This window comes from Marmota flaviventris, chromosome 10, assembly GCF_047511675.1.
Source record: "Marmota flaviventris isolate mMarFla1 chromosome 10, mMarFla1.hap1, whole genome shotgun sequence".
Taxonomy (NCBI): Eukaryota; Metazoa; Chordata; class Mammalia; order Rodentia; family Sciuridae; genus Marmota; species Marmota flaviventris.
In genome coordinates, this window is record NC_092507.1 from 111969421 (window position 1) to 111994152 (window position 24732).

Below are 24732 nucleotides of genomic sequence, written 5' to 3' on the forward strand. Positions count from 1 at the left end.
GGTTCAACTCTTTTTGGTCATATAGACTTTAAAGTGATTATGAAGCTTATAACAATAAAATTAAGTTTCTGTTTTAGAACAAAGAGTGACACCAAGTGGAACAAAGTAAGAAATACACTTTTTTATAGCACAGTAGCTACTTATGACACAATATACTGCTTTTATTATAGTTTAGGAGCTATTTAAAATATATTGCAGATATTCAAAGTAGTGAATTGAAAAGATATCTTAAACAGATGAACTATGTTAAATTAACTCTTTTGTTTTCAGAGGCAGGAAGGGTGTTGGGCCTACCACTTTAATCTCTTTACATTTAAATGGTAAATTTAAAATTTCTCTTCTGGATTTGACTTTATATTAAATTTATATATAATTTAGAAAGAAATGACATCGTTATAATAGAAAATTCCAAGCAAGAATATGGTATGTCTTTTCTGGCAAATCTCATATATTTCAAACTTATATGTAGTCTAGTTGTTTTTGTTTGTTTGTTTGTTTTGTGGTTGCTGTTGTTTTGTCAGAGCATGTATGGTATCTGCTCTTTCTTTCACATCAAAATAATAAAATTATTCTAAACTTTCTCCTAATCCTTTTTTTTTTTCATTTTTTCATATTTAAACTTGCAATCCATTTGAAAATAATTTTGGTATGAGCTTTGAGGGAGAGATTTACTTATTTTTTTTGGCAATTATTTCATTCACTTCTACCACTGATTTGAAATGCCAAACTTTTTATTTTTTTAAATTAATCACTGTTATTTTATACATATTATGGGGTACAGTGTGATATTTAATATATGTGTACAATGTGCAATGATCAAATCAGGGTAGTTGGCATTTCCATCTCCTTAACATTTTTAAAAAATTTTGAGTAACATAATAATTATATGTGTTTATGAGATACAGTGTGATATTTCAATACATCTGTACAATGTGAATTGATCAAATCCAGGGAATTAATATTTCCATCTCCTTATCATTACTCATATTCATCCCAGTTAAAATGGCATTATCAAAAAGACAAAAAAGTTACAAATGCTGGTGAGGCTGTGCTGAAAAGCAAATACTTGTATTAACATTGTTGGCAGGAATCAAATTAGTATAGTTATTATAAAGAACATTATGAAGTTTTCTCTAAAAACTAAAAATAGATCTACCATATGATCCAGCAATTCAGTTATTGGGTGTATCCAAAGGAAAACAAGTGTGTCAAAGAGATACCTGTGCTCCCATGTTCATGACTATAGTATTCACAATAGCTAAGATAAGGAACAGAAGGACATCAATGGATGAATGGATTTTCTTTAAACTATGGTATATATGTACACACATATGCACCAACATACATAAGTATATATAAATAAAAAATAGATATAATGAAATATTGAGAGAGAAAAGTAAAAGATATCATTTGCAGCAAAATGGACAGAACAGCAGGACATTAAAATGAATCAGAGAAAAACAAATACCACATGTTCTCTCTCATATGTACATTCTGAAAAGTCAATCTGAATGTAAAAGAGTGATTACAAGAGTGAAGGGAGGGGAGATGAAGGCAGGTTAAATAACAAGTACCAAAACACTAAAGGAATAAATTCTAGTGTTCTATAATACAATGGGGTGACTTTTATAATGTCTATAATATATTTCATGAATAACTTAAGAAAAGCCTGAAATGCCATTTTTCTATGATGTGCTCTGTTTATGACTTGTCTATTCTATTTCCATTAATCTGTCATTCTATTCTGGTTTTAGTACCACACTCCTAGTCATATTTTATTTACAATTCATTTTAATATTTGATAGATTGTTTACAGTCTCCGACACCCTCCTTATTACCAATCTTTTTCAATATTTTCTTGGCCATCTTTACATATTTACTCTAAACTTTGTAATCATTTTGTCAAATGTCCCCAAAATAGTTTCACTTGGATTTTGATTGGGATTTTAATACACCTTATTTGATGAGAATAGATATCTTTATGGAATTCCAGAAATATACTGTTTATATCAATATTTTTAAACTTTTCAATGCTTTTAAGGTCTTGGATGTTTTCCATTTTATTCTAGCTATATTATATGTTTTGTCTGCTACCATAAAGGCATACCTCCTATATCATCAGCTGTGCAATTTTAAAAAGGATGGAAAAAACAAAGCCAACAACAGAGTCTTATATAAAATTACAAATCTTCCACCATCTTAATCATTATGTTTGTGGTCAGTCCAGCAGCAATTAATCTCTTTAAACTGTCCTTCTCCCCAACCTGCTTATTTCCATTTTATTCACAAAAATATCATGAGATTCCATGTCAAATACCTTACTGAAGTTCAGATATGCTGTTTTTATCATATTTCCCTACCTACTTACTATAGAAGTGGGTTAATCTGGTTGAATACAACTTGATACTAATGAATCCATCCCAGGTCTAGTGATAAATCAATCATTCACTTTCCCAGGTACTTAACAAATTATCCTCACATATTTTAAATTCTTACTTGTATCTGACAATTATACAACACTATTTCTCAAATAAAGTATCACAAATTAAAGAAAAAAAGTGGGTGGGAGATAGTTTAGTCACTTGAAAGATGAATGATGTGGAAGCCTAGTTCGACTCCTGGAATGTTTATACTGATAGAGAAAGACCACTTATAATCTTGTTATAATTGAAAAGGCATTACCTTTGCCCCACAGTCTGCTCCTTTCTGAATGCAAAATCCAATGAACCGTGGGTCTGCCACTTTTACCAATATGTTGTCCACACAATAGACATGAATGCTCCAAATACCTCTTTGCTCCATATCCTCCACAATATTATGGGCTGCAAGGGCCCGATAAAGACCACCATTACCATCTAAAAAATAAAATAGTCCATTAGTGGTACACCAATCCCATTATGAGGGTAACCCAAAGATTGTTTAATGTTTCCAACTGGGATGGAGATCTTTGAAAAACAGTTTCACATTACAGAGCCAAGAAAACTGAATAACCATACAGAAGAATTTAGGCGTTAAAAAGTCATTACATGATTTGGAAGGCTATTAAGGGAAAATATCCATACAATAACATTATTAATAGGACCAGGCAACCCCAAAGACCATGTTTCTTTTTAACTCAGCTCCTTTTAATAACTTAGCCTATAATATAATGTGCAACATAAAATTCTCAGGCAATGATAACTTTATCAAGTTTTATTAACATTTATGAGATTCAAATTAGGTCTCTATATATGTCTCTGACATGGGCTATCTATGTTATACATCTCCAAAATGTTTATACCAAACCACTAGTTAACAAATCAGACTGATGTGAAGATCTATGGTAATTTCAGTACAGGTAAAAGGCTCTTCTTTTCCCATCTACTTTTAGTGATGCTTTAATGTTCTTCTTTCATCAACAACCTTGGCCATTGCTTAAATAATAACAAAAAAATCTCACAACTTCCCAAAATAAAGCTAAGAATAAACAGGAAACTCTTTCATTAAAAGAATTATGATTTTTACATAGAAAATTAAGATGAAATAAAAGCCTGCATCTGGAGAGCACCATTTTTAGTACTATTATTTCTTCTCTTCCAACTATGGTCTCACATAGATATAAACTTATCAATAGGCTTATTTTTTATTTATTTTTAATTTAATTTTGTTTTTCTTACTGTCTTACATGACAGCAGAATCCATTTTGATAAAATTATACAAGCATAGGATTATATCTTATTCTAATTAGAACCTCATTCTTGTGGGTGGGCATGATGGTGGGGTTCATACACATTTTCATATGTGTACATAGGAAAATTATGTTAGATTTATTTTTATAGTTGTGATCATACTCAAGGTCACTGTATGTGGCTACATAAGTGGTACCCTGGCCTATTGTAGTGGGTACCACCAACAAACCACAACGTGCACACACTAAGTTGAATTGTACAAAGCTATGGCCCTAACCACATTTTGTATGCAGCTCTGTTTGTATTTTTGTTCTCTTAATCTATTTAAATGACTTTTCTCTATTGCTTATTGTCTCTAAACAATAATTTTAATGCTACTTAAGAATTAATGCCATTTAAAACTATAATTTTGCCTCTTATTTATTAAACAGCAGGTGTTTTCCAATTTTTCACCACAATAACATAATATTGCCAATGACACTACTATATATGTAAAACACTGGGTAAAGAGAATAAATATCCTGAATGCTGTTCAAATTCACTCCAAGTCAGATGTCTACACAAAGCATGTATCCATTCTACCAATGGGCATTTCCATCTTTTTAAATCATTGCCAAGTTGCAAAAAAAATTAATTCTTTTTTTAAACATCCAAATCAAAAGGAAATAAAAATTTCATGATTTATGCTATCAGTATTTCTAGTCATCAATAAATAAGGATGATTACAAACCTGGAGCCATAGAAACCTTGTTCTTCTCTTCTAAAATAATTTTCCCATCAAAACTCATAGCAGGCAGCATTCCCTGCTGAAAAAAGACTACATTCTCTTTTTTTAAACCAAAGTACTTGTGCTTTGTGAAAAATTCCTTTGTAGACTCCATTGTTCTGCCACTGGTCATTATATACCTTACAAGAGAAGAGTACAAGATTCTCTAAGTAATAGTAGAACCATGAGAATTAGGGCAAAGTAAAGTTTTATCTATTTACTGAGCTAAAGAAAAATTTTGAGAGCACTTGTTTCTTATTTTATCTTCCTTTGTCTTTTTCCTGAGTAAGACAAATTCATTATCTGCTATTCAAGAGGAATTCCTCCAACAATTTTATGCATAAGCATAAAATAAATCTATATAATAATAAAAACACTTTTTCTAACAGAGAATCTATAGCTAGGTAAAATATTTAGAACTCTGTGAAAGTATATTAAATTTAAAGCTTTTATTATAGGGGCTGGGGATGTGGCTCAAGCGGTAGTGCGCTCGCCTGGCGTGCGTGCGGCCTGGGTTTGATCCTCAGCACCACATACAAACAAAGATGTTGTGTCCGCCGAAAACTAAAAAATAAATATTAAAAAATTCTCTCTCTCTCTCTCTCTCTCTCCTTAAAAAAAAAATAAAGCTTTTATTATAAATAAATAGGGAGAAGAGATAACTGCCATGCAGTCTAATGATCTCTTGTGCTTCGTTTTTTCAAAGAACAAATACATTTTTATTATTTATTTATTTTAATTTGTTATATATGATGGCAGAATGCAATTCAATTCATATTACACATATAGAGCACAATTTTTTATGTCTCTGGTTGTACACAAAGTAGATTCACACCATTCGTGTCTTCATACATGTACTTAGGGTAATGATGACTATCTCATTCCACCATCTTTCCTACCCCTATGCCCCCTCCCTTCCCCTCTCTCCCCTTTGCTCTATCTAAAGTTCCTCCATTCCTCCCATGATCCCCCCTAAACTTTTGCCCCCACAATCCCCATTATGAGTCAGCATCCTCATATCAGAGAAAACATTCGGGGTTTGGTTTTTTTGGGTTGGCTTACTTCAATAATACTTAAATAATATACTCCAACTCTACTCATTTACTTGCAAATGCCATAATTTTGTTCTCGTTTAATGCTGTGTAATATCCTATTGTGTATATATACCACATATATATTTTCTTGTGTTTCTTTATTTTATTAAAAATTTTTTTGTGTCTTTGTTTTATTTATTTATGTGGTGCTGAGGATCAAACCCAGTGCCTCATGCATGTGAGGCAAGTGCTCAACCACTGAGCTACAACCCCAGCTCTTATTTTATTAAAATTTAAAATGGAATTTAGGCTTTGTCGCCTTCCATTTAGAATCATAAAAGTATAATTATACATTATATTGTCACAAAAATTCAATTTATGCTAGTATGGCAAAGGAGAAAAAAATTCCATCTAAAACCATGATTAAGTAACTATAGTAGTTTGGGGCCTTTACTATAAACTACATGTAAGTAGGGATTTTTGTTGTGATGACTGATTAATCCCCAGCACTTAGGAGTAGGCACTCCATTAATATTTCTTAAATGAATGAAGGTATGATTCTCCCCACAGTAAATAATTTGGGTATTTTGAACCTTGGCACAAAAAACTGGGGAATGATTTAGATGATGACAAAGAGGTAACTAACTGCTTGGCATAAGAAAACAGAAATTCTGAGTTGTGAGAAGATGGAAGAAAATCCAGCATGACTGATGTTAGGAGGCCAGGGGCATTAAGTAGAACGTTGACTGCTTAGAACACAAATGTCCTTCAAAAAACTTCCACAGGAATCAAGATGAGGAAAAAAAAAAAAAAAAAAAAGACAGCAGGCCAGTACTTACATTGAGAAGAGCTAAAAAATCTGAAGGGGAAAAAAAAAATCTTCAAAGGCATCAGAGAGTTGCAGAAGCAACACAGATTGGATCTAAAGTCCCAAAGAGGAAGAATCTTTCAAAGGGGAATTAAGGATATCCAGCTGCCTTGTCCTCAGAGTTTTGTTGATTTTGTGGTAGAGTGTCTGCACTTGGACCAAAAGCTACTGCTAAGGACAGAGAAGAGAACCAGCAGAGCTTTTACTGGTCACATGAGACTGAAATAACAAGATTAGACTTGAGAGAGATCAAACACACAGCTGGTTTCCCCCTCAAAATGTACTAACTTCCAAAACTACCCTGGGAAAATAATTCAAGAACTTCTGAAAAGAAGGGCAGAATTTCCTGTAATCTCTTAGTGCTTAGAATGCCAACACTGACCAAAGTAGAGGGTCTGAGAATATGTCATACACTAGTGGAGGCCGAGAACACCAGTTTGACCTATAGCAGAGAAATCAATGTAGCTTTCCATCTGGTGTGTGTATATGGAAAAAACGGGGTGGGGGAAAACTAGATAACCTGATACTTAAGGATATTAGTTTCTATACTCAGAGAGCCACCCAGAACAGTGACTGAAAATAGACCCATACCATGTCATCATGAAATGTCAGCTATTAAAGGTATAAAGAGAGCCTAAATGCTTTCAAATTAAAAAAAAAAAAAAGACTGGGAATCAAAATGGCAAAATGGCATAGATATTATAGCAGTACTGTAAATAAAGCAATGCCCTCAAATTCTGAAGAAACTCATTTCTTTAAAAAAAAAAAATTCTATACCTAGACAAACTATCAATCAGTATGAAGTTTCTACACTAGAAGAGTCCACAGAGTAGGTCCCTTCTTAAAGGTACCTCTAAAGGTACTTGGGAATATAAAAGTTAGAAGTGAGTAGACATTGTTAATTAAGGCCATAGAGGTCATCTATCTAGCTATAAGAAGTACTAATTCTTTTTAAAAATGTTTTTAGTTGTAGATGGACACATTCTAACATATACAGTAAAATATACCTCCCGAGAAAATCAGAAATAATAGAAAATGTGTCTGCATATGAATAAGGTGTGTAGGCATTTTGAATATTGTAAAACAATATTTGTTCAGACATTCCCATGAGACATATCTTACCATGGAATGATGCATTTGTTGCCATGATATTTTTCAGCTAACTGCTGTAGCTTCAGGATACGTTCTGCTTGAATCTGAAAAAGTGTCTTATGGGATGGCAACCCAACATCATACATCCCCTTGGGATATGCAACTCCAAGTCTTGTCCCCTGCCCACCAGCTAGAAGAAGAACTGCTACTTTGCTCTGAGAAATCTGGAAAAGTCCTAGAAAAGAAAACACTTGTATCAAAAAACCTCTATAATTCAACATACAGAGGTATTAGCAAAAACATACCCAATCTAAGGCATGAAGAACAAGGAATCTACAAAGAATCATGAATGACTATCTTGTTAATAAAAACATTTTTATTATTAAAACAATTAAATTTATGTAAATCAATCAATCACCAAAAAATGAATGATATACTTTATGAACTAATAAAAATTTCTTCTAATAACATGAGGAGACAATGAGTAAGAGATGTTATAAAGGTTTTGTAAAAATTTATCAGATGTGGCAAATCAAGAAAAAGATAAAAGAAGATACCAAGTTTTCAGGACATATTATGATGCTATTAAACTTCCTCCAAAAAAATTACTTCCAGCCTATAAATCTATCAAAAATAATTAATCAATAAGCATGCAAATACACTAGGCAAGCTACTACCCTATATACGTCAGAGAAAAGAAACTTTCAGTTGGGAAAGCAGTAGAGTGAAATGGTTAGGACCCCAGGCTCTGAAGTTAGAATACATGGGCTGAAACCTCACTAAAATGAATGAAGCTTGGGGAATTACATACAAAGGGCATTAGAAGACTTCGTAGGGTGTGGGAAATACTCTAAATCTTGATTGAGGTGATAGTTGAATAGGTGAATATGTTTGTAAAAATATAAAATTATCCATAGTATTGTATGCAATTATATTTTAATAAAATTTGGGCTGGAGGTGTAGCTCAGTGGGAGAGCATTTGCCTAGGATATGCAAGGCCCTAAGTGCAATCCCCTATGCAGCTCAATAAACAAATTTTGTAAAAATGTTTTTAAAAGTTGGCCATATTCAGTATTTCAGAAAATAATGAGATTCAGAGTCTTTTCATGGCTAACTTAGTTCTTCTGTCTAGAATCTGTCATTTTTCACCAGTTGAATATTCAGCAATAAGTAATATTCAAACAATGCTTGAACAAAAATGTTATTCTTTGAACCAAAATGAATTCAAGATAGATTAAAAATCCAAATGCAAACAAATGAAACTAGAAAAGCTATTGTAAGACAGAGGCTGTCAGTTTGGATTAAAAAAGAAACACCAATATCTACTATATTCCATTTCTAAGACCCATTTTTTCACTCAAAGGTGTACAGTCTCAGCATCAAAAGGCAGAGAAATTTGTCGGGGGAAGAGGCTGAATGAAAACTGGGTCTCTGGCAAGCAAGAAAAACTATAAAATGTAAGATAAGATTAAAGCAATGGTTAGTTTATGTTCTAATTTTTTGAATTTCATGCTTTCATTAAAATTTTTAGAAATTTCTGTGAAGAAATGTGGCCACTGGCCATAACTGTAAACCACCATTAATTAGAGTCAGCCCTCTGTATCTGCAGGCTCTGCATCCATGGATTCAACCAACTGTGGATCAAAAATATTCTAAGGAAAAAAAGAATTGTGTCTGTACTAAATTTGAACAGACTATTTTTTTTCTTGTCATTATTCCCTAAACAATATAGCATAAGAACTATTTACATAACATATACACTGTATTAGGTACTATAAGTAATCTCAAGATGGTTTAAACTATATGAGGGGATGTGTGTAAGATATATGCAAATACTATACCATTTTATATAAAGAACACAAGCATCCAAAGATTTTGATATCTAAGGAGGATCTTGGAATGAATCTCCCACAGATACCAAATCCTCAGGTAATGTGGGTTGTTCGAATTTATGCTTTATGTATTTTGTGTTTTATGTATTTTTTTATAACAGGTTTTCTTAAAGATAATATAAAAGCAATGTGAACTTAAACACTAAATCCACTATAAAATTTGAGGTGTTAGTCCTGATCCTACAATTTTTTTCATTAGCACATATCTACAGCAACTATTCCAACTATTTGATTGGCGGGGTGGAGGTGGGGGTTACCAGAGATTGAACTCAGGGGCACTTGACCACTGAGCCACATCCCCAGCCCTATTTTGTATTTTATTTAGAGACAGGGTGTCATTGAGTTGCTTAATGCCTAACTTCTGCTGAGGTTGGCTTTGAATTCATGATCCTCCTACTTCAGCCTCCTGAGCCGCTGGGATTACAGGCATGCACCACCGTGACCAGCTGTTCCAGCTATTTTTTAATGAAAGAAGTTTAAAAGAATATTATATATTTTCATAATTTTTACCTTTAATCTGAAGTTGACCTTAGATATTGGGATTTAATTTTCTCTTTCTTCCTTAACTAGAATCAGAATTTTCCTTATTATTAACTTCACAGCATTTACTTGTACGGTAACAGTTGAATATAAGAAAATAACTTTAAAACTCAAAATAAGATATAATACTCTCAATTTTAGAGACAAAATACTCAGAAAAGTTAAGTCTTGCCCAAGGTCACATAGCTAGTAAATGTGAATCAAGATTAGAAACTCACAACAGGACCACATAGCTAGTAAATGTGAATCAAGATTAGAAACTCACAACAGGACCACATAGCTAGTAAATGTGAATCAAGATTAGAAACTCACAACAGGACCTATTCACTAAACACCATACTGCCTCCCACAGTCTCTTACCACGTCCAAATATTTAACGCATGTATTACAGTACTATAATTTTTAGATGTGTAAACTTCCTTCCTAATTCTGTTGCCCTTTCTTCTCTTTTCCACTGAATTCATGAAAGACTGCCCACATTTTGTTTTTTTAATCTCTTCTTACCCACCATCCTATACAGAAAAGCTGTTGAATAAGAAAGAGCCTACATTCTCTAAAACTTCCCAAACACTATTTTTTTTTTTTTTTTTGGTCCCTTGGTGTGCTTTTTGGGATTGAACCAGGACCTCACACATGCTAGGTAAGCAATTTGCCACTGAGTTACAACCCAGTCGTAAACACTAAAACTTTATTCTAGATTTATGTCTACCTTAAGCAAGCTCCATAATCACCATGTAACAAAACCTGAATGAAATGAAGGGAGCAGGGAACCATATAAGACAAATATGAAAACTGTTTAACACTGGGTTATTCCCTGAGTTATCAGAAACTATGTTTCTAGGGAATAAATTAATTCTGCTATAATTGATCCACAAAGCATTATTTTAAAGTACAAATCCACAGTCTCTTGGGTTGGAATTATTTCTGAATGCAAAACTCTTCAAAATTTAGAAAATATGTATTGAGGAAATATACAATAACATTTTATTATAACTACATTCCCAGCAGTTCTGGAATGACACCCCATGATCAAATTAAATGAGATAAATAAATATAAATAGTCTCAGGTCTCTTCAGGTCAATTTTTCCTCCAAAATAGATTTTGTACCATTTCATAATAACATATAGAACTGCAGTCTGTCTGAACACTCAGATACCACCAAAGGTATTAGAATCAGAAATATTTCTGAACATCATTTTAAAAAGCTACAGGTAAATATTTTGAATACCGTGACTTTGGTTCTTTTTGTACTACATATTTGCCTCACGAGCACATGTTGTAAGTTGTTTTACCATTAATGGGGCTCTTGTCAATCTTCTGGACTTTTTACTTTTTTTAATTATTTCCCTTAGCTATCTTACCTGAAAAAAGTAAAAGCCACTCTTCTACAGTCCATGGATCAGCACCTGCTCACCTAATGCCATTGAACACCAATTCAGTGATTTCCATAGGTTCTAACCAGTTATCAAAATATCCCTGCATAAACTTTTCTCTTCTTTGGATCAGTTCCCTCAGTAATTGCTTCATTCCAATTTCCCATTCTTTTCAGTTTTAAAGTTTTGCTAACCAGCAACTCACACTGGCCTCATTTATTCAAACAAGTAACGTGTTAGTTTCTACACTTTCTTCTTTCTACCTGTGGGCCTAATAACTAATCTGGTCACCACTACTTAAAACTGGCATTGAGATTATGCCCACCAGGTGTACACCTCCAGATAAACATAAATTTACATCTTAGCTCCATCTAACCACAAATATTATAAAGAATTATAACACAATCTGTACACATTTGTGCCAAAAAAGCTTTTGCATTAATATCTTCCTGCCGATGCACCTCACTTAGGAGTAGACAGAGAAAAACAAGAGGGAAGAAAGCAGTCTCTGGAGTATCAGAGTGGCATTTTCAAAAATAGACACAGCTACATCTGTTGTCTACAGTATAAAATCGCGTGTACACTGGCTAAAGTAGTCATCTACTTCAGTATAAAATAAAGCTGCAATGTTTATCAAAAGCATATAACAAATTAGTATGTCTTATAATGACAGATAAAATACCTATTAAAATTAAGTGGACCAATAAAATTCAATAAGCTTTTTTGTTATATGGCAATAATACATTATTTCAAACTGTATGTGTCAGAACATAAATTTTGTGTGGGAGCATGGTGAAAAATGAACTGATTATGCCATTCTATTTGTCTTGGAAAAATTAATTAATATACTTGGCCAATAAGACAATTAGGAAATTATGAATGTCTCCTATTCTAAAACAACTTCTGTAGATGTATGAGAAAACCTGAAAAGTTTCAGGTTATCATCTTTTTCATCTCTCCATTATAGAATGTAAGAGTTAATAACTTTCCTACAGGAGGGACTTCAATACAGATCAAATAACAGGTTTTAAAAAAGAAAAGAAATGAAAATTTAAACCACAGTGAGACATTTTCTGAGCAGGAATCTCTCTCTCTCCTTGTGTTGTGGGTCCAAGAGCTTTTGAGTGCTTTTCCTGATAATACTTACAAGAGTTTACAGTAGACTATAAGAGATCAGATGTTTCCTAGATAATTTCCTGCTTGCACAAGTTCCTACCATATACTTCACAGTACACTTTAACCTGGGCATGTGTCTGAAACAAGGAAGGTAAATAGCATAGGTGCTTCTGAAGGCTGCCAGAACTTTCTTTAAATTATCAGCACTCCAAGACATTAGAATGGTATCAAAAGGCTATTCAACTAGTGGAAATAAATGAAAGCTTTTCCAAAAAAGTTAGTCAGAGGAAATATTTTAAAGTCTTTAAGTTTTAATTACACAGTATGGCTGAAACTGTTTCCCCAAAATGTTAAGCACAAACACAAACTAATCAGTGAACTCTCTATTTGAATCAACCCATTTTAGACATGAGAGGATTATTATAGATTATTATAAATTTTATTAGGCTTAATAACAGCACTGTAATTAGTAAAAAAAAAAAACACGTATATAGAGATATATACTGAACTATAAAAGGGTAAAAATCACAGATGTTTAAGATTTGCCTTAAAATAGTGCAGCAAAGAGAAAAGGGATGAAAAAGAGGGGTAGATAAAGCAAAAGTAGCAAAAAATAATTTTTAAACAAGGCAGCATATGGGAGTTAATTATACACATTTGTATCTGAATATGGTTGAAATTTTTTATAATAAATTCTTCAGTCAACTATACAAACAATTATGTCAATTGTGCTTATGTGTGTGTGAGTGTGTGTTTGAGAGAGAGAGCGAGAGTGAGCGAGAGAGAGAATATGATAAAATATTACTAGTAAGTATTATCTCTGGTTTGTAGGATGGAAGAGATCTTGTATTTTTTTCCTTTGTAATTTTCAGTGTTTTCCAATTTTTCTAAAATAAGCATATATTACTTGTATTATTACAAATCTATTAAGACTATCACTACACTATAATTCAGAAAATGTAGAAGAAATAATGTCATGAATGCATTTCTTCTAAACAATCCAATTGCTTTTCTACTATAATATTATATGGTAAAGAAGCACAATTATATTAAGAAAATGTGGTGTGTCTACACAAGGGAGTTTTACTCAGACACAAAGACAAATGAAATTGTGGCATTGCCAGTAAATGGATGGAAACAGAGAATATCATGCTAAGTGAAATAAACCAGACTCAGAAAATTAAGGGTCAAATGTTTTCTCTCTTGTGCAGAAGCTAGAGTAAAAGAAGGGGGAAAACAGGGGAAATGAATATCATAAAGATACAGGAAAGATCAGAGGAATAGAAGACTGAGGAGGGAGGACGGACAGGAAAGGGAAGGAAATGAGAAATGAATTTAACAAAATCACGCTATGTGCATACTCTAATATACCACAGGGAAATCCACCTTTATGTATATGGAAAAAGCACCAATCAAAAATGAATAAATAGATAAATCAGTAAAAGGAAGATCAGTAGAGTAGAGGAAGAAAGGAGGAGGGAGAAGGGGAGGGAAAAGCAGGGGGAACAGGGATTAACGTAGTAAATCAAATTCCATCCATGTATGACTTTGTCAAAATGAATCAAACTACTATGTAGAATTATAATGTGCTAATATTTTTTTAAAAGCATCATTATGGGGTCGGGGTTGTGGCTCAGTGGCAGAGTGCTGGCCTAGCAGGCTTGAGGCACTGGGTTCGATCCTCAGCACCATATAAAAATAAAATAAAGGTACTGTGTCCATCTATATCTTTAAAAAATCTAAATAAAAAAATAAAAAGCATCATTATGATTAATAGGAAAATTTTATAGGCAAAAAAAGACTAACACTGAACAGAATTATTTTTTAGAAACTTTTTACTCAAATAAATATGCATTCATCTTAATAAAGAATGGGGGGTGGTTATTAAGCAAATACATTTTCCCAGTGTATCTTTACCAAAATGATATTCTTTTCAAAGCTTCTAATTACTTCTCGTGCAGATCTCAGCTTTAAAAAATAAAGATTTTCCAGTTATTCTTCTTCATTCCATTGCTTACACCTGGCCATAAAACTTCAAAAACTACATTTAAGCAAGATCTCTGTTCAATAAGAAGGTTACCTTGGTATTCATCCTTCAGAAAAAAAAGAATTCTTCACCCTAGGTTTAAAATATCCACTATCATCTCAATAACCAGAAGACGTTTTTAAATGACTGTACAAGGCCTTTTCCCCATCCAGAAGAAAAATAGTTGTCCTTCATTCAATTACCAGGATTTTCTTACTATCTGAAATATAATAATCTTCACAATGACCATCTCTTCTCTTTGAGGATCTACTGTAGGATCTTTATTTTGTTACAAATTCATAGACACATAGTAATTTCTGGCTAAGTAAAAAGAATATAATGTCAGCTACAAAGTCTCCTTCTCCACTCTTTACTGTGGTTAAGCCACATAAATATTTAGCTTGAAAACAAGCCAGAAGGAAGTTTGCTTTGTACCTTCTTATGATACACCTTGGTACTAATAGTTCTGGATTATAGTTTAAATGGAAAGTCATAAATGTAGACAAGTTCTACAGATTCCAACCAAAAGATCATAAAAAAAGATTCAAATTACAGGAGGTCCTGATTGTTCCTTGCGACCATTACACAAAAATCAAAAGTTTTGACTTTCCATAAAAGTTAATACTAAGATTTACCTTTAAAATTACAAGGTGAAATATAGGCAGCTGGAATAACAGAGGTAACCCAAGGAAAGAAGGAAGTGGATCTCAAGAAAGGAAATTATAATATCACCAAAACTTTCCATTCACAAGGATTCATCTGAAAGTCATTCTCTCACATCTTAGTCACAGAGTCATTGTTTAAGTAAGGCACTAGATTAGCCACCACCAAGCATTTTAGATATGAAAGGCACCTCCTTGAAGAACATCCAATTATTTTCAAACTGCTTTTTTAGTGTGTTCTATATACACAATGGAGTATTTCTCAGCCTTTAAGAATGACTTCCTGGGCTGGGGTTGTGGCTCAGTGGTAGAGCACTTGCCTAGCATGTGTAAGCCACTAGACTTGATTCTCAGCATTACATAAAAATAAATAATTAAAGTTATGTCCATCTCCAACTAAAAAAATATTTTAAAAAAACAAAACAGAATACTTTATAACATTTGCTACTAACTGGATGGAACTGGAGACTATCATACTCAGTGAAATAAGATAGTCCCAAATCCAAAGGTGAATGTTTTCTCTGATATGAAAAAGCTAATCCAAAATAAGGTGGGAGGCGGGGTGTGAAAAAAAGAATAGAAGAAAGGTCAGTGGAGTAAACAAAGGGGAATAAAGGAAAGTGAGGAGGGATGAGAAAGAGAAAGACAGTTGAATGAATCTCACATAACATTCCTATGTACAATTATGAATATACCACAGTGAATCTCACCTTCATGTACATCCACAAGACACTAATTTTAAAAAATACATAAGTAAATAGAAGAAAAACCAGTGGAATAGAGGGAAGAGAACAGGGGGAGGGAGGAGAAGAATGGAAGGGGAAGTACTAGAGACTGAATTAGAACAAATTATATTCCATGCTTTTATAATTATGTCAAAATAAATTCTATTGTCAGTAAATTTGTGAGCCTAGAAAAAGATACAGTCAAGTATATAAAAGGTTAATAATATCAGTTATCTTTCTTTTGCGGGCGGGCAGGATGAGATGTAGGACACCAAAGACTGGAAGAAAAACAGACATGGTATGGTGCAAATAAAGATATGATGGGGCTGGGGATGTGGCTCAAGCAGTAGCGCGCTCGCCTGGCATGTGTGCGGCCCGGGTTCGATCCTCAGCACCACATACAAACAAAGATGTTGTGTCCGCCGAGAACTAAAATAAATAAATATTTTAAAAAAAATAAAAATAAAAAAAATAAAGATATGATTACATCTAAAATTACTGCACATCTATCAAAGGAAACATATACAACTGGGCTACGAATATAGTTCAGTGGTATAGTGCTCAGTCAACATATGCACTGCAAAATCCCCAGCACTGCAAAAGAAAAAAAAAATTTACACTCAACATGTATACAACCAAGTGCCAGGTGGTGATATGAAAAAATAAAAACAGTTCAAAATGGATTTGATGAAATTATAGACAATTTCTGTTATTTTGATACTAGCTTCTGCAATAAAGTAATTCATTTTTTTTAGAGAGAGAGAGAGAATGAGAATTTTAATATATATATATTTTTTTAAGCTTTCAGTGGACACAACATCTTTGTTTGTATGTGGTGCTGAGGATCGAACCTGGGCCGCACGCATGCCAGGCGAGCGCGCTACCGCTTGAGCCACATCCCCAGCCCAAGTAATGCATTTTTAAAAGAACAGAAAATTATTAATCCAATCTGCTCAATCACAAATGAGGAAATGAAGCCAAGATTGGACAAAAAGCGTGCACAAACACTCAAGAGCCTTGGCTACAATGTTTAGTCAACCTTTTACTTTTCAGAGAATAGTAGATTATATCCACAGCTCTTAACTCTACCTTTTGTATTTTGCTATTCTCAAAAGAATGTGTGTTAAATCCCCAAGCAGAAGAGCCACTGCACTCCACAACTCCAAGAGATGACTTTCCCAGGTGACCCACCTAGGTAGAGAAAGGGCAAAGACCAGACCAAGGTTGGATTAATATGAGCAAAGACAGAAAGGGCATAATGTTATGTTCAGGAAAAGGGGAATTATTTGGTTCATTTAAATGTGTGGGAGTAGGAATGGGGAGAAACAGGGAAGAAAATGGGATTGAAAATATAGGCTAGGGACAAGTTAGGGAAGATTTTCAGATTAAACCAAATTAAATTGAAATGTTTAGTTTCTTTTTTTCCCCTCAGAGGAAAAAAGACAGTGGAGGTATAGAAATTGAGAAACCAAAGAGACTTTTGAGGCAAATTAAGACTTAAATGAGAAGAGCCTTGAATGGGACATAGAAATGAAAATGAAATACAAGGACCAGCAATGAGAGATGTTGCTGATATCCTGGCAAGATTATTTGTCACTTTCTGGTCAGTCACCTGGTTTAAGGTAGTATGAGAGTTAAAATGTTAGTTACATGATCCAGCTACTTTAACATTTTAGTATGTCTCTAATAACAAGTAAGATATGCTCAGTACCTTCACTTTCCCAGGCGTGGAGCTGATCTTGATCCCTGGTAGCACTGCCCAACACTTCTCGGGGAACAGGCTCCATTCGTGCATCTACTTTCTCTTGGTGAGAGGACTGGTTAAATCCTTCAATAGCCTTTTGGAAAAATAAGTTCAACTCCTCAAAGTTCATGGCCTGGAGTTCCGCATAAAGTTCTACCTGTTGGGTTTCTTCCAATTCATTCCAGAACTGTAGCAGGTGTTCTTGCCCAGCTCTGGACAACCTGAGTTTGAGGTCATTAACATTCATAATGCTCTGGTAGCCAACCTCTGTGAAAACAGGGGTATAATTTCTGCAACTGCAAGCCTAAAAAAGAAAAGGGATGAACAGCAGGTCAAAGTCCAACCTTCAAACCTAAGGGTTTTTTTCCCTACTAAATTAAGTACAGATATGCACTGTATATCGATGTTTTGGTCAACGACAGACTGATATGACAGTGGTGCCAAAGATTATATCACCTAATGACATCACTGCCATCTTCATGTAAGTACACTCTGTGATGTTCACACAATGACAAAATAGGCTAACAACACAATTCTCAGAAATGAATTCACATCATTAAACTACACATATCTATAATTTTAAAAAAAACCTGATATTAAGAAAATTAATTTCTGTCCTTCTGTAGCTCAATATTTGTAAAAAGAACAATAAAAGAACATGTAAAAGAACAATAATTAGCATTATGTACCAGACATAAAGTACTTTACCTACATGGTCTCACTTAATTTTCAACAACTCCGTGGCACATATACTATTGTTATCACTATTTACAGTACAGGAGACTGAAAAGACTGAAGCACAGAAAGGATAAGCAACCTAGCGAGTTGGTGGAATGGGATGTGAACCTGAGCAGTCTGATTCCAAGGGCTCACACTCTGCCACATTTAAGTCTTTGAACTATTCCTCTGACCACTAAGCTACCAGTCAACACGTGAGCTATTCTCCTTTTAACTCTAATGATAAAAATAACTGTTGTTGCATTCAGAACACAGCAATATTCAAGAATAGAGAACTACTTATGATCATGAAAAATACATTTCAATTCAATAGTCACTTCTGCAGAGAAGCAATGAAAATATGTCCATTATCTCTATTCACTAAAAACTTGAATCCAGATTCAAGAGACACACATAACAATTAGAGAAAGAGACGATTTTTATTTTTTAGAGTATTCTATGACCAAATTCAGGTCAAAAGAACCTACAAGTGTGTCCTCTGAGGTGTAATAATACAGCATGTACAGCCTTTCCAACAAGGGAAGATCAATGAATGCCGTATCGCCCACCTGTAGACAGGGACATAAAAAGTCAAAACAGAAGCTGTAGCCCCAGAAGACCACAGGCACTCTGGAAACCCAGTTCATCTGCACCTTCTGCAACCATAAGAAGTCTCAGGATACGAAAATGGACCATACCCCAACACTGAGGTTATCTCTTGTCCCATATGCCTAGAGGAATTCCAGATGCCCATCACAAATCAGATTTCAGAATAAAACAGAAGTGACTTTCATTCTAGGCTCTGCTGCCTAAATCAAATAAAAAAATGTTTTCAACTTTGTATCTTCATCTATTAAGTGAGAATAATAAAAATTTCTTCACAAATTCAGAGACATAACTTGAATAATCCTTACAAACAGAAAATGAAACACAAGTAACTTAAATAATTTGCCCAAGATTTTATAACTAGTGGGTAAAAAAACAGGAATTTAACACCAATCTACCTTACTCCAAAAAATCTATGCTCTTTCCACAATAGATCTTTCATAAAAGTAGAGGAAATACTGCCAGGTGTGGTGGTGCAAGCCTGTAATCCCAACAGCTCTGGAGGCTGAGGCAGGATGAGTGCAAGTTCAAAGCCAGCCTCAGCAACTTAGCAAGACCCTATCTCAAAAATAAAAAGGGTGAATGGGCTGGGGAATGTAGCTCAGTTGGTAGAGTATTTGCCTTGCATGCACAGGGCCCTGGGTTCAGTCCCCAGCTCCACCAACAAAATAAAAATTAAAATAAAATAAAATAAAAAGGGTGAAGATATAGCTCAGTGGTTAAGCATACATGGGTTCAATCCCCTGTATCACATATACACACAAAATCAGAGGAAATACTGAGCACACAACACAAAGCCTCATTAAAAAACAGAAGCACTAGGAAGTAAATGTATCCAAGGAACAGAGTTGGGATATGGGTATTAATATTTAATAATTCTACTTTTTGTCATAATTCTACTTGGATATGTCCTGAGAACATAGGACATATGGTAGGTGTTCATCATTGTGTGAACCTCATACAGTGTATTTAAACAAACCTAAATGATATAGGTCAATAACTGAACATGGTCTCTTGATGTAATCAAGACACAATAAACACAAGGTGTATGAGGCTTCTGGTGGTGTAATACGCATACTGTCTTAGATTTTATGAGTAGAAGTGCACTATATAAAAAGTACAGCATAGTAAATAAACCAATAACAGTCATTTATTATTATCAAGACGTATGTATTGTACATAATTGAATGTGTTATAATTTTACTAGACAATGGAATACTAGGTTTGTTTATACCCAACATCACCACAAATATGTAATGTGATGAGCTACATTATGAGGACAATGATGTCATTAGGCAGGATAGGAAATTTTCAGTTTCATCATGATCTGTGGGACTACCATGGTAGATGTGGTCCACCATGGACTGAGACACTGTTATGTGGCACATAACTATATTTCTATTTTGTGGCTGTGGGTCCAACAACCCATTCTCTTACGTGAATAGGTTACTCCTCAAAGTTTTCCTTTAATGGAAATACGTTATTAAATAATTTAAGAAGAAAAATTAACGTTCATATGCCATTTTTTATTATTTATTTATTTATTTTTTAGTTTTGAAGACTGAATCCAGGGGTGTTTTACCACTGAACTATATGCCTAGCCCTTTTTAAAAATTTTTATTTATTTTATTAATTTTAGTTGTTGGACTTTTTTTTTTTTATATGTGGTACTGAGAATCAAACCCAGTGCCTCACACATTTGAGGCAAGCACACTACCACTGAGCCACAACTCCAGCCCCTATGTCTATCCATTTTAATCTTTTTAAAAATTATTTTTAAATTTTGAGACAGGGTCTTACTAGGTTGCCCAAGCTGGCCTTGAATTTTCCATCCTCCTGCCTGAACCTCCTGAGTCACTGGGATTATAGGCATGCGCCACAAGGTCCAGCTCACTCACCAAATATTTAATGAGCACTGACTTCTACATTATCTGGGTGATTGGCAAAACACAAAGAAGACAGCGACAATGAATATGCTCACATAGGAGACAAACAAAATTATCATATAAAATTATTCTTATCTCATAAGAATAATGAAGAAAAATAAAGTGAGAGAAGGAGCTAAAAAGCAGTAAGGATGATGGCGGTTATTTCATATCAATGGTCAGGTAGAGCCTCTATAGAGCTAACATTTGAGAAAACATTCAAATAAAGAGGGAACAATTTTTTTTTAATATTTATTTTTTAGTTTTCGGCAGACACAACATCTTTGTTTGTTATGTGGTGCTGAGGATCGAACCCGGGACACACACATGCCAGGCGAGCGCGCTACCGCTTGAGCCACATCCCCAGCCCAAGAGGGAACAATTTAATAACTTGGGAAGGAGCATTCTAAGTAGAGAACTTCAAGTGAAGTGGCCCACTTAATATGTTCACAAAAAAGTAAAAAAGGTCCATGTAGCTGGTGCACAGTGACAGAAGCAAAAAATGATTGGAAGTAAGGCTGGAGATCTAATTAAAGGGCAGAATGAATGAGGTTTTGTGGTTAAAGTAAGAACTTTGGGAAGCCCACTGGAGAATGTCAAAGAAGGAAATACCATGGTCTGTCTCAGGTTTTAAAAAGATCATTTGTTGTTGTGTGAAGGGAGGGGGAAAAAAGGATTGTGACAAAGGAAAAAAAATGGAAGGAGAGAGACCAGTTAGGGTATTAATCCTGTAGACCACATGAGAGATGATGATGCCCTAGAGTGGTGGTGAAAGTGGACCAGTAGGATTAAGTAATGGATGGAACATGTACTAAGAAATCAAGCAAAGATGACTCCACCTTATGGTGCCATTTACTGAAGACAAACCCTAAGATAGGAGCAGATACAGGGATAAGTATAGCGAGTGGGAAGAATCAATACTTCACTTTGTCATATTAAGTTTGATATTAGACTTCGAGGAAATACTAGAGCTAAAGCTAAAACTTTCAAGGTCATCAGCATACATGATCTTCAGTTATGGACTAAATGAGATCCCCAAGGAAGTGCAGGTAATTATAAAGCAAATTCAGGAGACTGAGCCGTGGACACTTACTAAAGTATTCAAAGACATTTCTACTGATTAATAATACTGCTATTATGTTTAAAAACATCATATTAAAAATAGTTGAGAAGAATGAATTTATATCAAATTATTTTCCAAGCTATGGCTCCTAGGGTCTCATTTATACTATCACTATTGCTCAGATTCAAGGTAGTACATTGTAGTGGGAAGATCAGCAGGTAAACAGTAACAGAAGAATAGGAAGTTCTCTTTCTTTACCTATCATTTCACTTTCCTGTGTGTGTGTGTGTGTGTGTGTATATATATATATATATATATATATATATATATATATATATATATATAATCTCCTTATGAAGATAAGATCATCAACCCCAAGAGTCATGAGTAGAGTGGGCTTACTCTGCTAAAAAGTATATACAAACCTATTATTATAACACTGAAAGTTATAAATCAAAATTTTCCTAAAAAAATCATTAGATACTCATTCATACAAATATAACAATTCACAAGTTAAGTTTTTATATCTGGGCCCAGAACACTGGCAATCTACAAAAGTTAACAAGGTCACATGTGCACATTTACACATAACTACGCTTGAGTTCTGGACAAACAATTCATCTATGATGTTTACCTGAAGCAAATAACCACCTCCCTCATATCACTATAGTACACTTCCCACCAATACTGGTTAGAGGAGTATGTATGTGTGTATGATGATAAACAGCAATGAGGAAGATAGTTTTTAAAAGACAAGATTTAAAAAAAAAAAAAAAAGACAAGATTTTTATTCTGACAACCAAAATCTGAAAAAGTTGAAAATCTGCTCTAGAAATTGTGATGAAGCTTGGTACATGCCCATAGCCTAATGCATCTGTATGAAAACAAATGACAAATATGGTAAGAAAGCACCATTATCAAATATAGCTTTATTGCAATGTAAATACCAGTATTAAAGAAATCCAGTATTTCCTCTTCCTTTTCTTGTCTCTTTTTTGTCCCTATCTCTGCTTTGAGGGCTAGAAGTATACACTCCTTATGGATAACTAAACCTCTTTAGAGCTTTCTGAAAAATAGTGTTGAGGTTGACCATAACCACTGACTGAACCCTGTAACTGCTTGGCAGCATAGCCCATGAAGTCTTTTCGTAGCCCCAGTTAAGAGAGCCAACTGCCTTCAATTTCCTGCAAACCCTTGGGTCCACACCCAGTTGCTTTCACCTCAAAGTCTTTAAACTTTAACTCTACATAATGACATATACATATTATAATCACTACCACCTGATTTCAGATTTCATGAACCAGGGACAAATAAATATAGTACAGCGACCGGGCATACTTGATAAAATCTTCAAGAAGCCATCTGTTCAGCAAATATGTGGTCTCTTAGCTCTCCAATCCCATTCTGCCTGGCCAAGCCAGGGGAAACCCAGAAATTTCAACCTTCTCCCATCACCAATATTAAGACAAAAAAAAAAAAATAGTGGCAAGCAAGTTTGGTCATATTGTCATGTCCGCAGCAGGTATATCCTGTCCTTGTCAAAGTCCTCAATTCTTTTCCCCATATGTTCAGGACACCCCCACTCGCTCCCACCTGACAGTCCCAACGACCACACCTACCCCGCCTGAAGGCCTCCCAAACTTGACCAAACTGTCCACAGGATCTGACCTGAGAACCTCAAGTCTCCTATCCCCCACCCAGGTGAGGGCTCATTTCCCCGCCCCCAACCGCCTTGAAAACGTATACATGTTATAAAAATGTCCAGAGATTGCCCAAACCTCCTCTCTCAACATCCCCACTTTATCTGGGGGCGTCCTCGTCCCATCCCGGCCCCGCCACCCACCCGGAGGCCCATCCCACACACCCTCCAGCTGGGTCTCCAAGAATGGGGTGCAACTGCGGGGAGCACGAGGTGGCGCGTGCGAGCGCCCCGGGATCCGAGACGCGGGCCAGGTGGCCGGCGCTGTGCCGGTAGTGCAACGCGTACCCACGTCGGCGCGCGTGGCGGAGGGGCGTTTGGGTGGTGGGGGCGAGACCTGGAACCTGTCTCCTCACCTACTGGGGAGCCCCTTACCTCCCTCCGCGCGACCGCAGCTCCACTCGGCTCCGGCTCCTACGGCTCCGCCACTCATCGGCGTTCCGCGCCCGCTCGGAATATATACCCTCATCCGGGGGGCCAGGGCGGCGGGGCGGGCCGGGAGCTGGGGCCGAGGGGAGCGCCGGCCCCGGCCACCCCGCCTCTCTCGCCGCTCTGAGTGGCTGCCGGTGCGGGGAGGAGCGGAAGCCGACCGCCCTGACACGTCAACGGCGTGAGCGCAAGCCTCTAGGCGGGCACCGAGAGGGGCGCGGCGCGAGGCGGGGCTCTTCGCGTCACTCACTCTCTGGACCAATAGGGAGGCCCCGGGCGTCCTGTCAGTAGGACTAGCCGGGGGCGGGGTCAATTGCGTCCGCTCTCTGGGGCCCAGCCAGACGACCCGGGGCAGTGAGCCAGTATCTCTTAGTCGTCCCTTTGGCCCAGATCCGCGGGCGCACACCCTGTCCAGAAGCGGATCAGAGATCAGAGTTGGGCGGAGAGTTGTATCTCTGCAGGGCAGATTTCCGGACACCCACGCAGATGGTTGAGAAAGGACCACCGATTTCTCCGGAAAAACTTCCAGGGCGGGCCTGGGGCGCCCTCTGACTTTGGGCTAGTTATTTCGTCTCAGGTTCGCTAGATACCTGCACGGGCCCCAACTTCGTCAGGGGTATTTTTGAGTCCCAAGCTGGTGAAGCCAGGCCGCTTTCCTTTTGCAGAACCAGACTTGAAAGAAATGCCAAGAAAAGATATTAGGTAACCTAAGATAGCGGTGAGCGTGCCAGTGAGAGGGAGCCCGGGGTCACCCTAAGGTGCCGGTGGATTTAACCTCGCTGGCCA

General features: G+C 35.8%; 1 protein-coding gene across 3 annotated transcripts in view; it reads right to left on the bottom strand.

Moving 5' to 3' along the window:
- The window catches only part of Uap1 (UDP-N-acetylglucosamine pyrophosphorylase 1), a 37323-nt gene extending 13246 nt beyond the window's left edge, over positions 1–24077 (bottom strand). For 2 of the 3 annotated variants that reach the window (XM_027922498.2, XM_071618239.1), the window contains exons 1-5: positions 23893–23977; positions 17475–17811; positions 7459–7663; positions 4399–4574; positions 2683–2855 (exon numbers count right to left, since the gene is read on the bottom strand). In XM_027922498.2, the coding sequence (XP_027778299.1) occupies positions 2683–2855; positions 4399–4574; positions 7459–7663; positions 17475–17754 (834 nt within the window). In that variant the 5' untranslated portion in view covers positions 17755–17811; positions 23893–23977. Of the gene's footprint in view, positions 1–2682; positions 2856–4398; positions 4575–7458; positions 7664–17474; positions 17812–23892 lie in introns of all 3 variants that reach the window. The other variant, XM_071618240.1, reaches the window with a different exon arrangement.
- Positions 24078–24732: the final 655 nt, after the last annotated feature.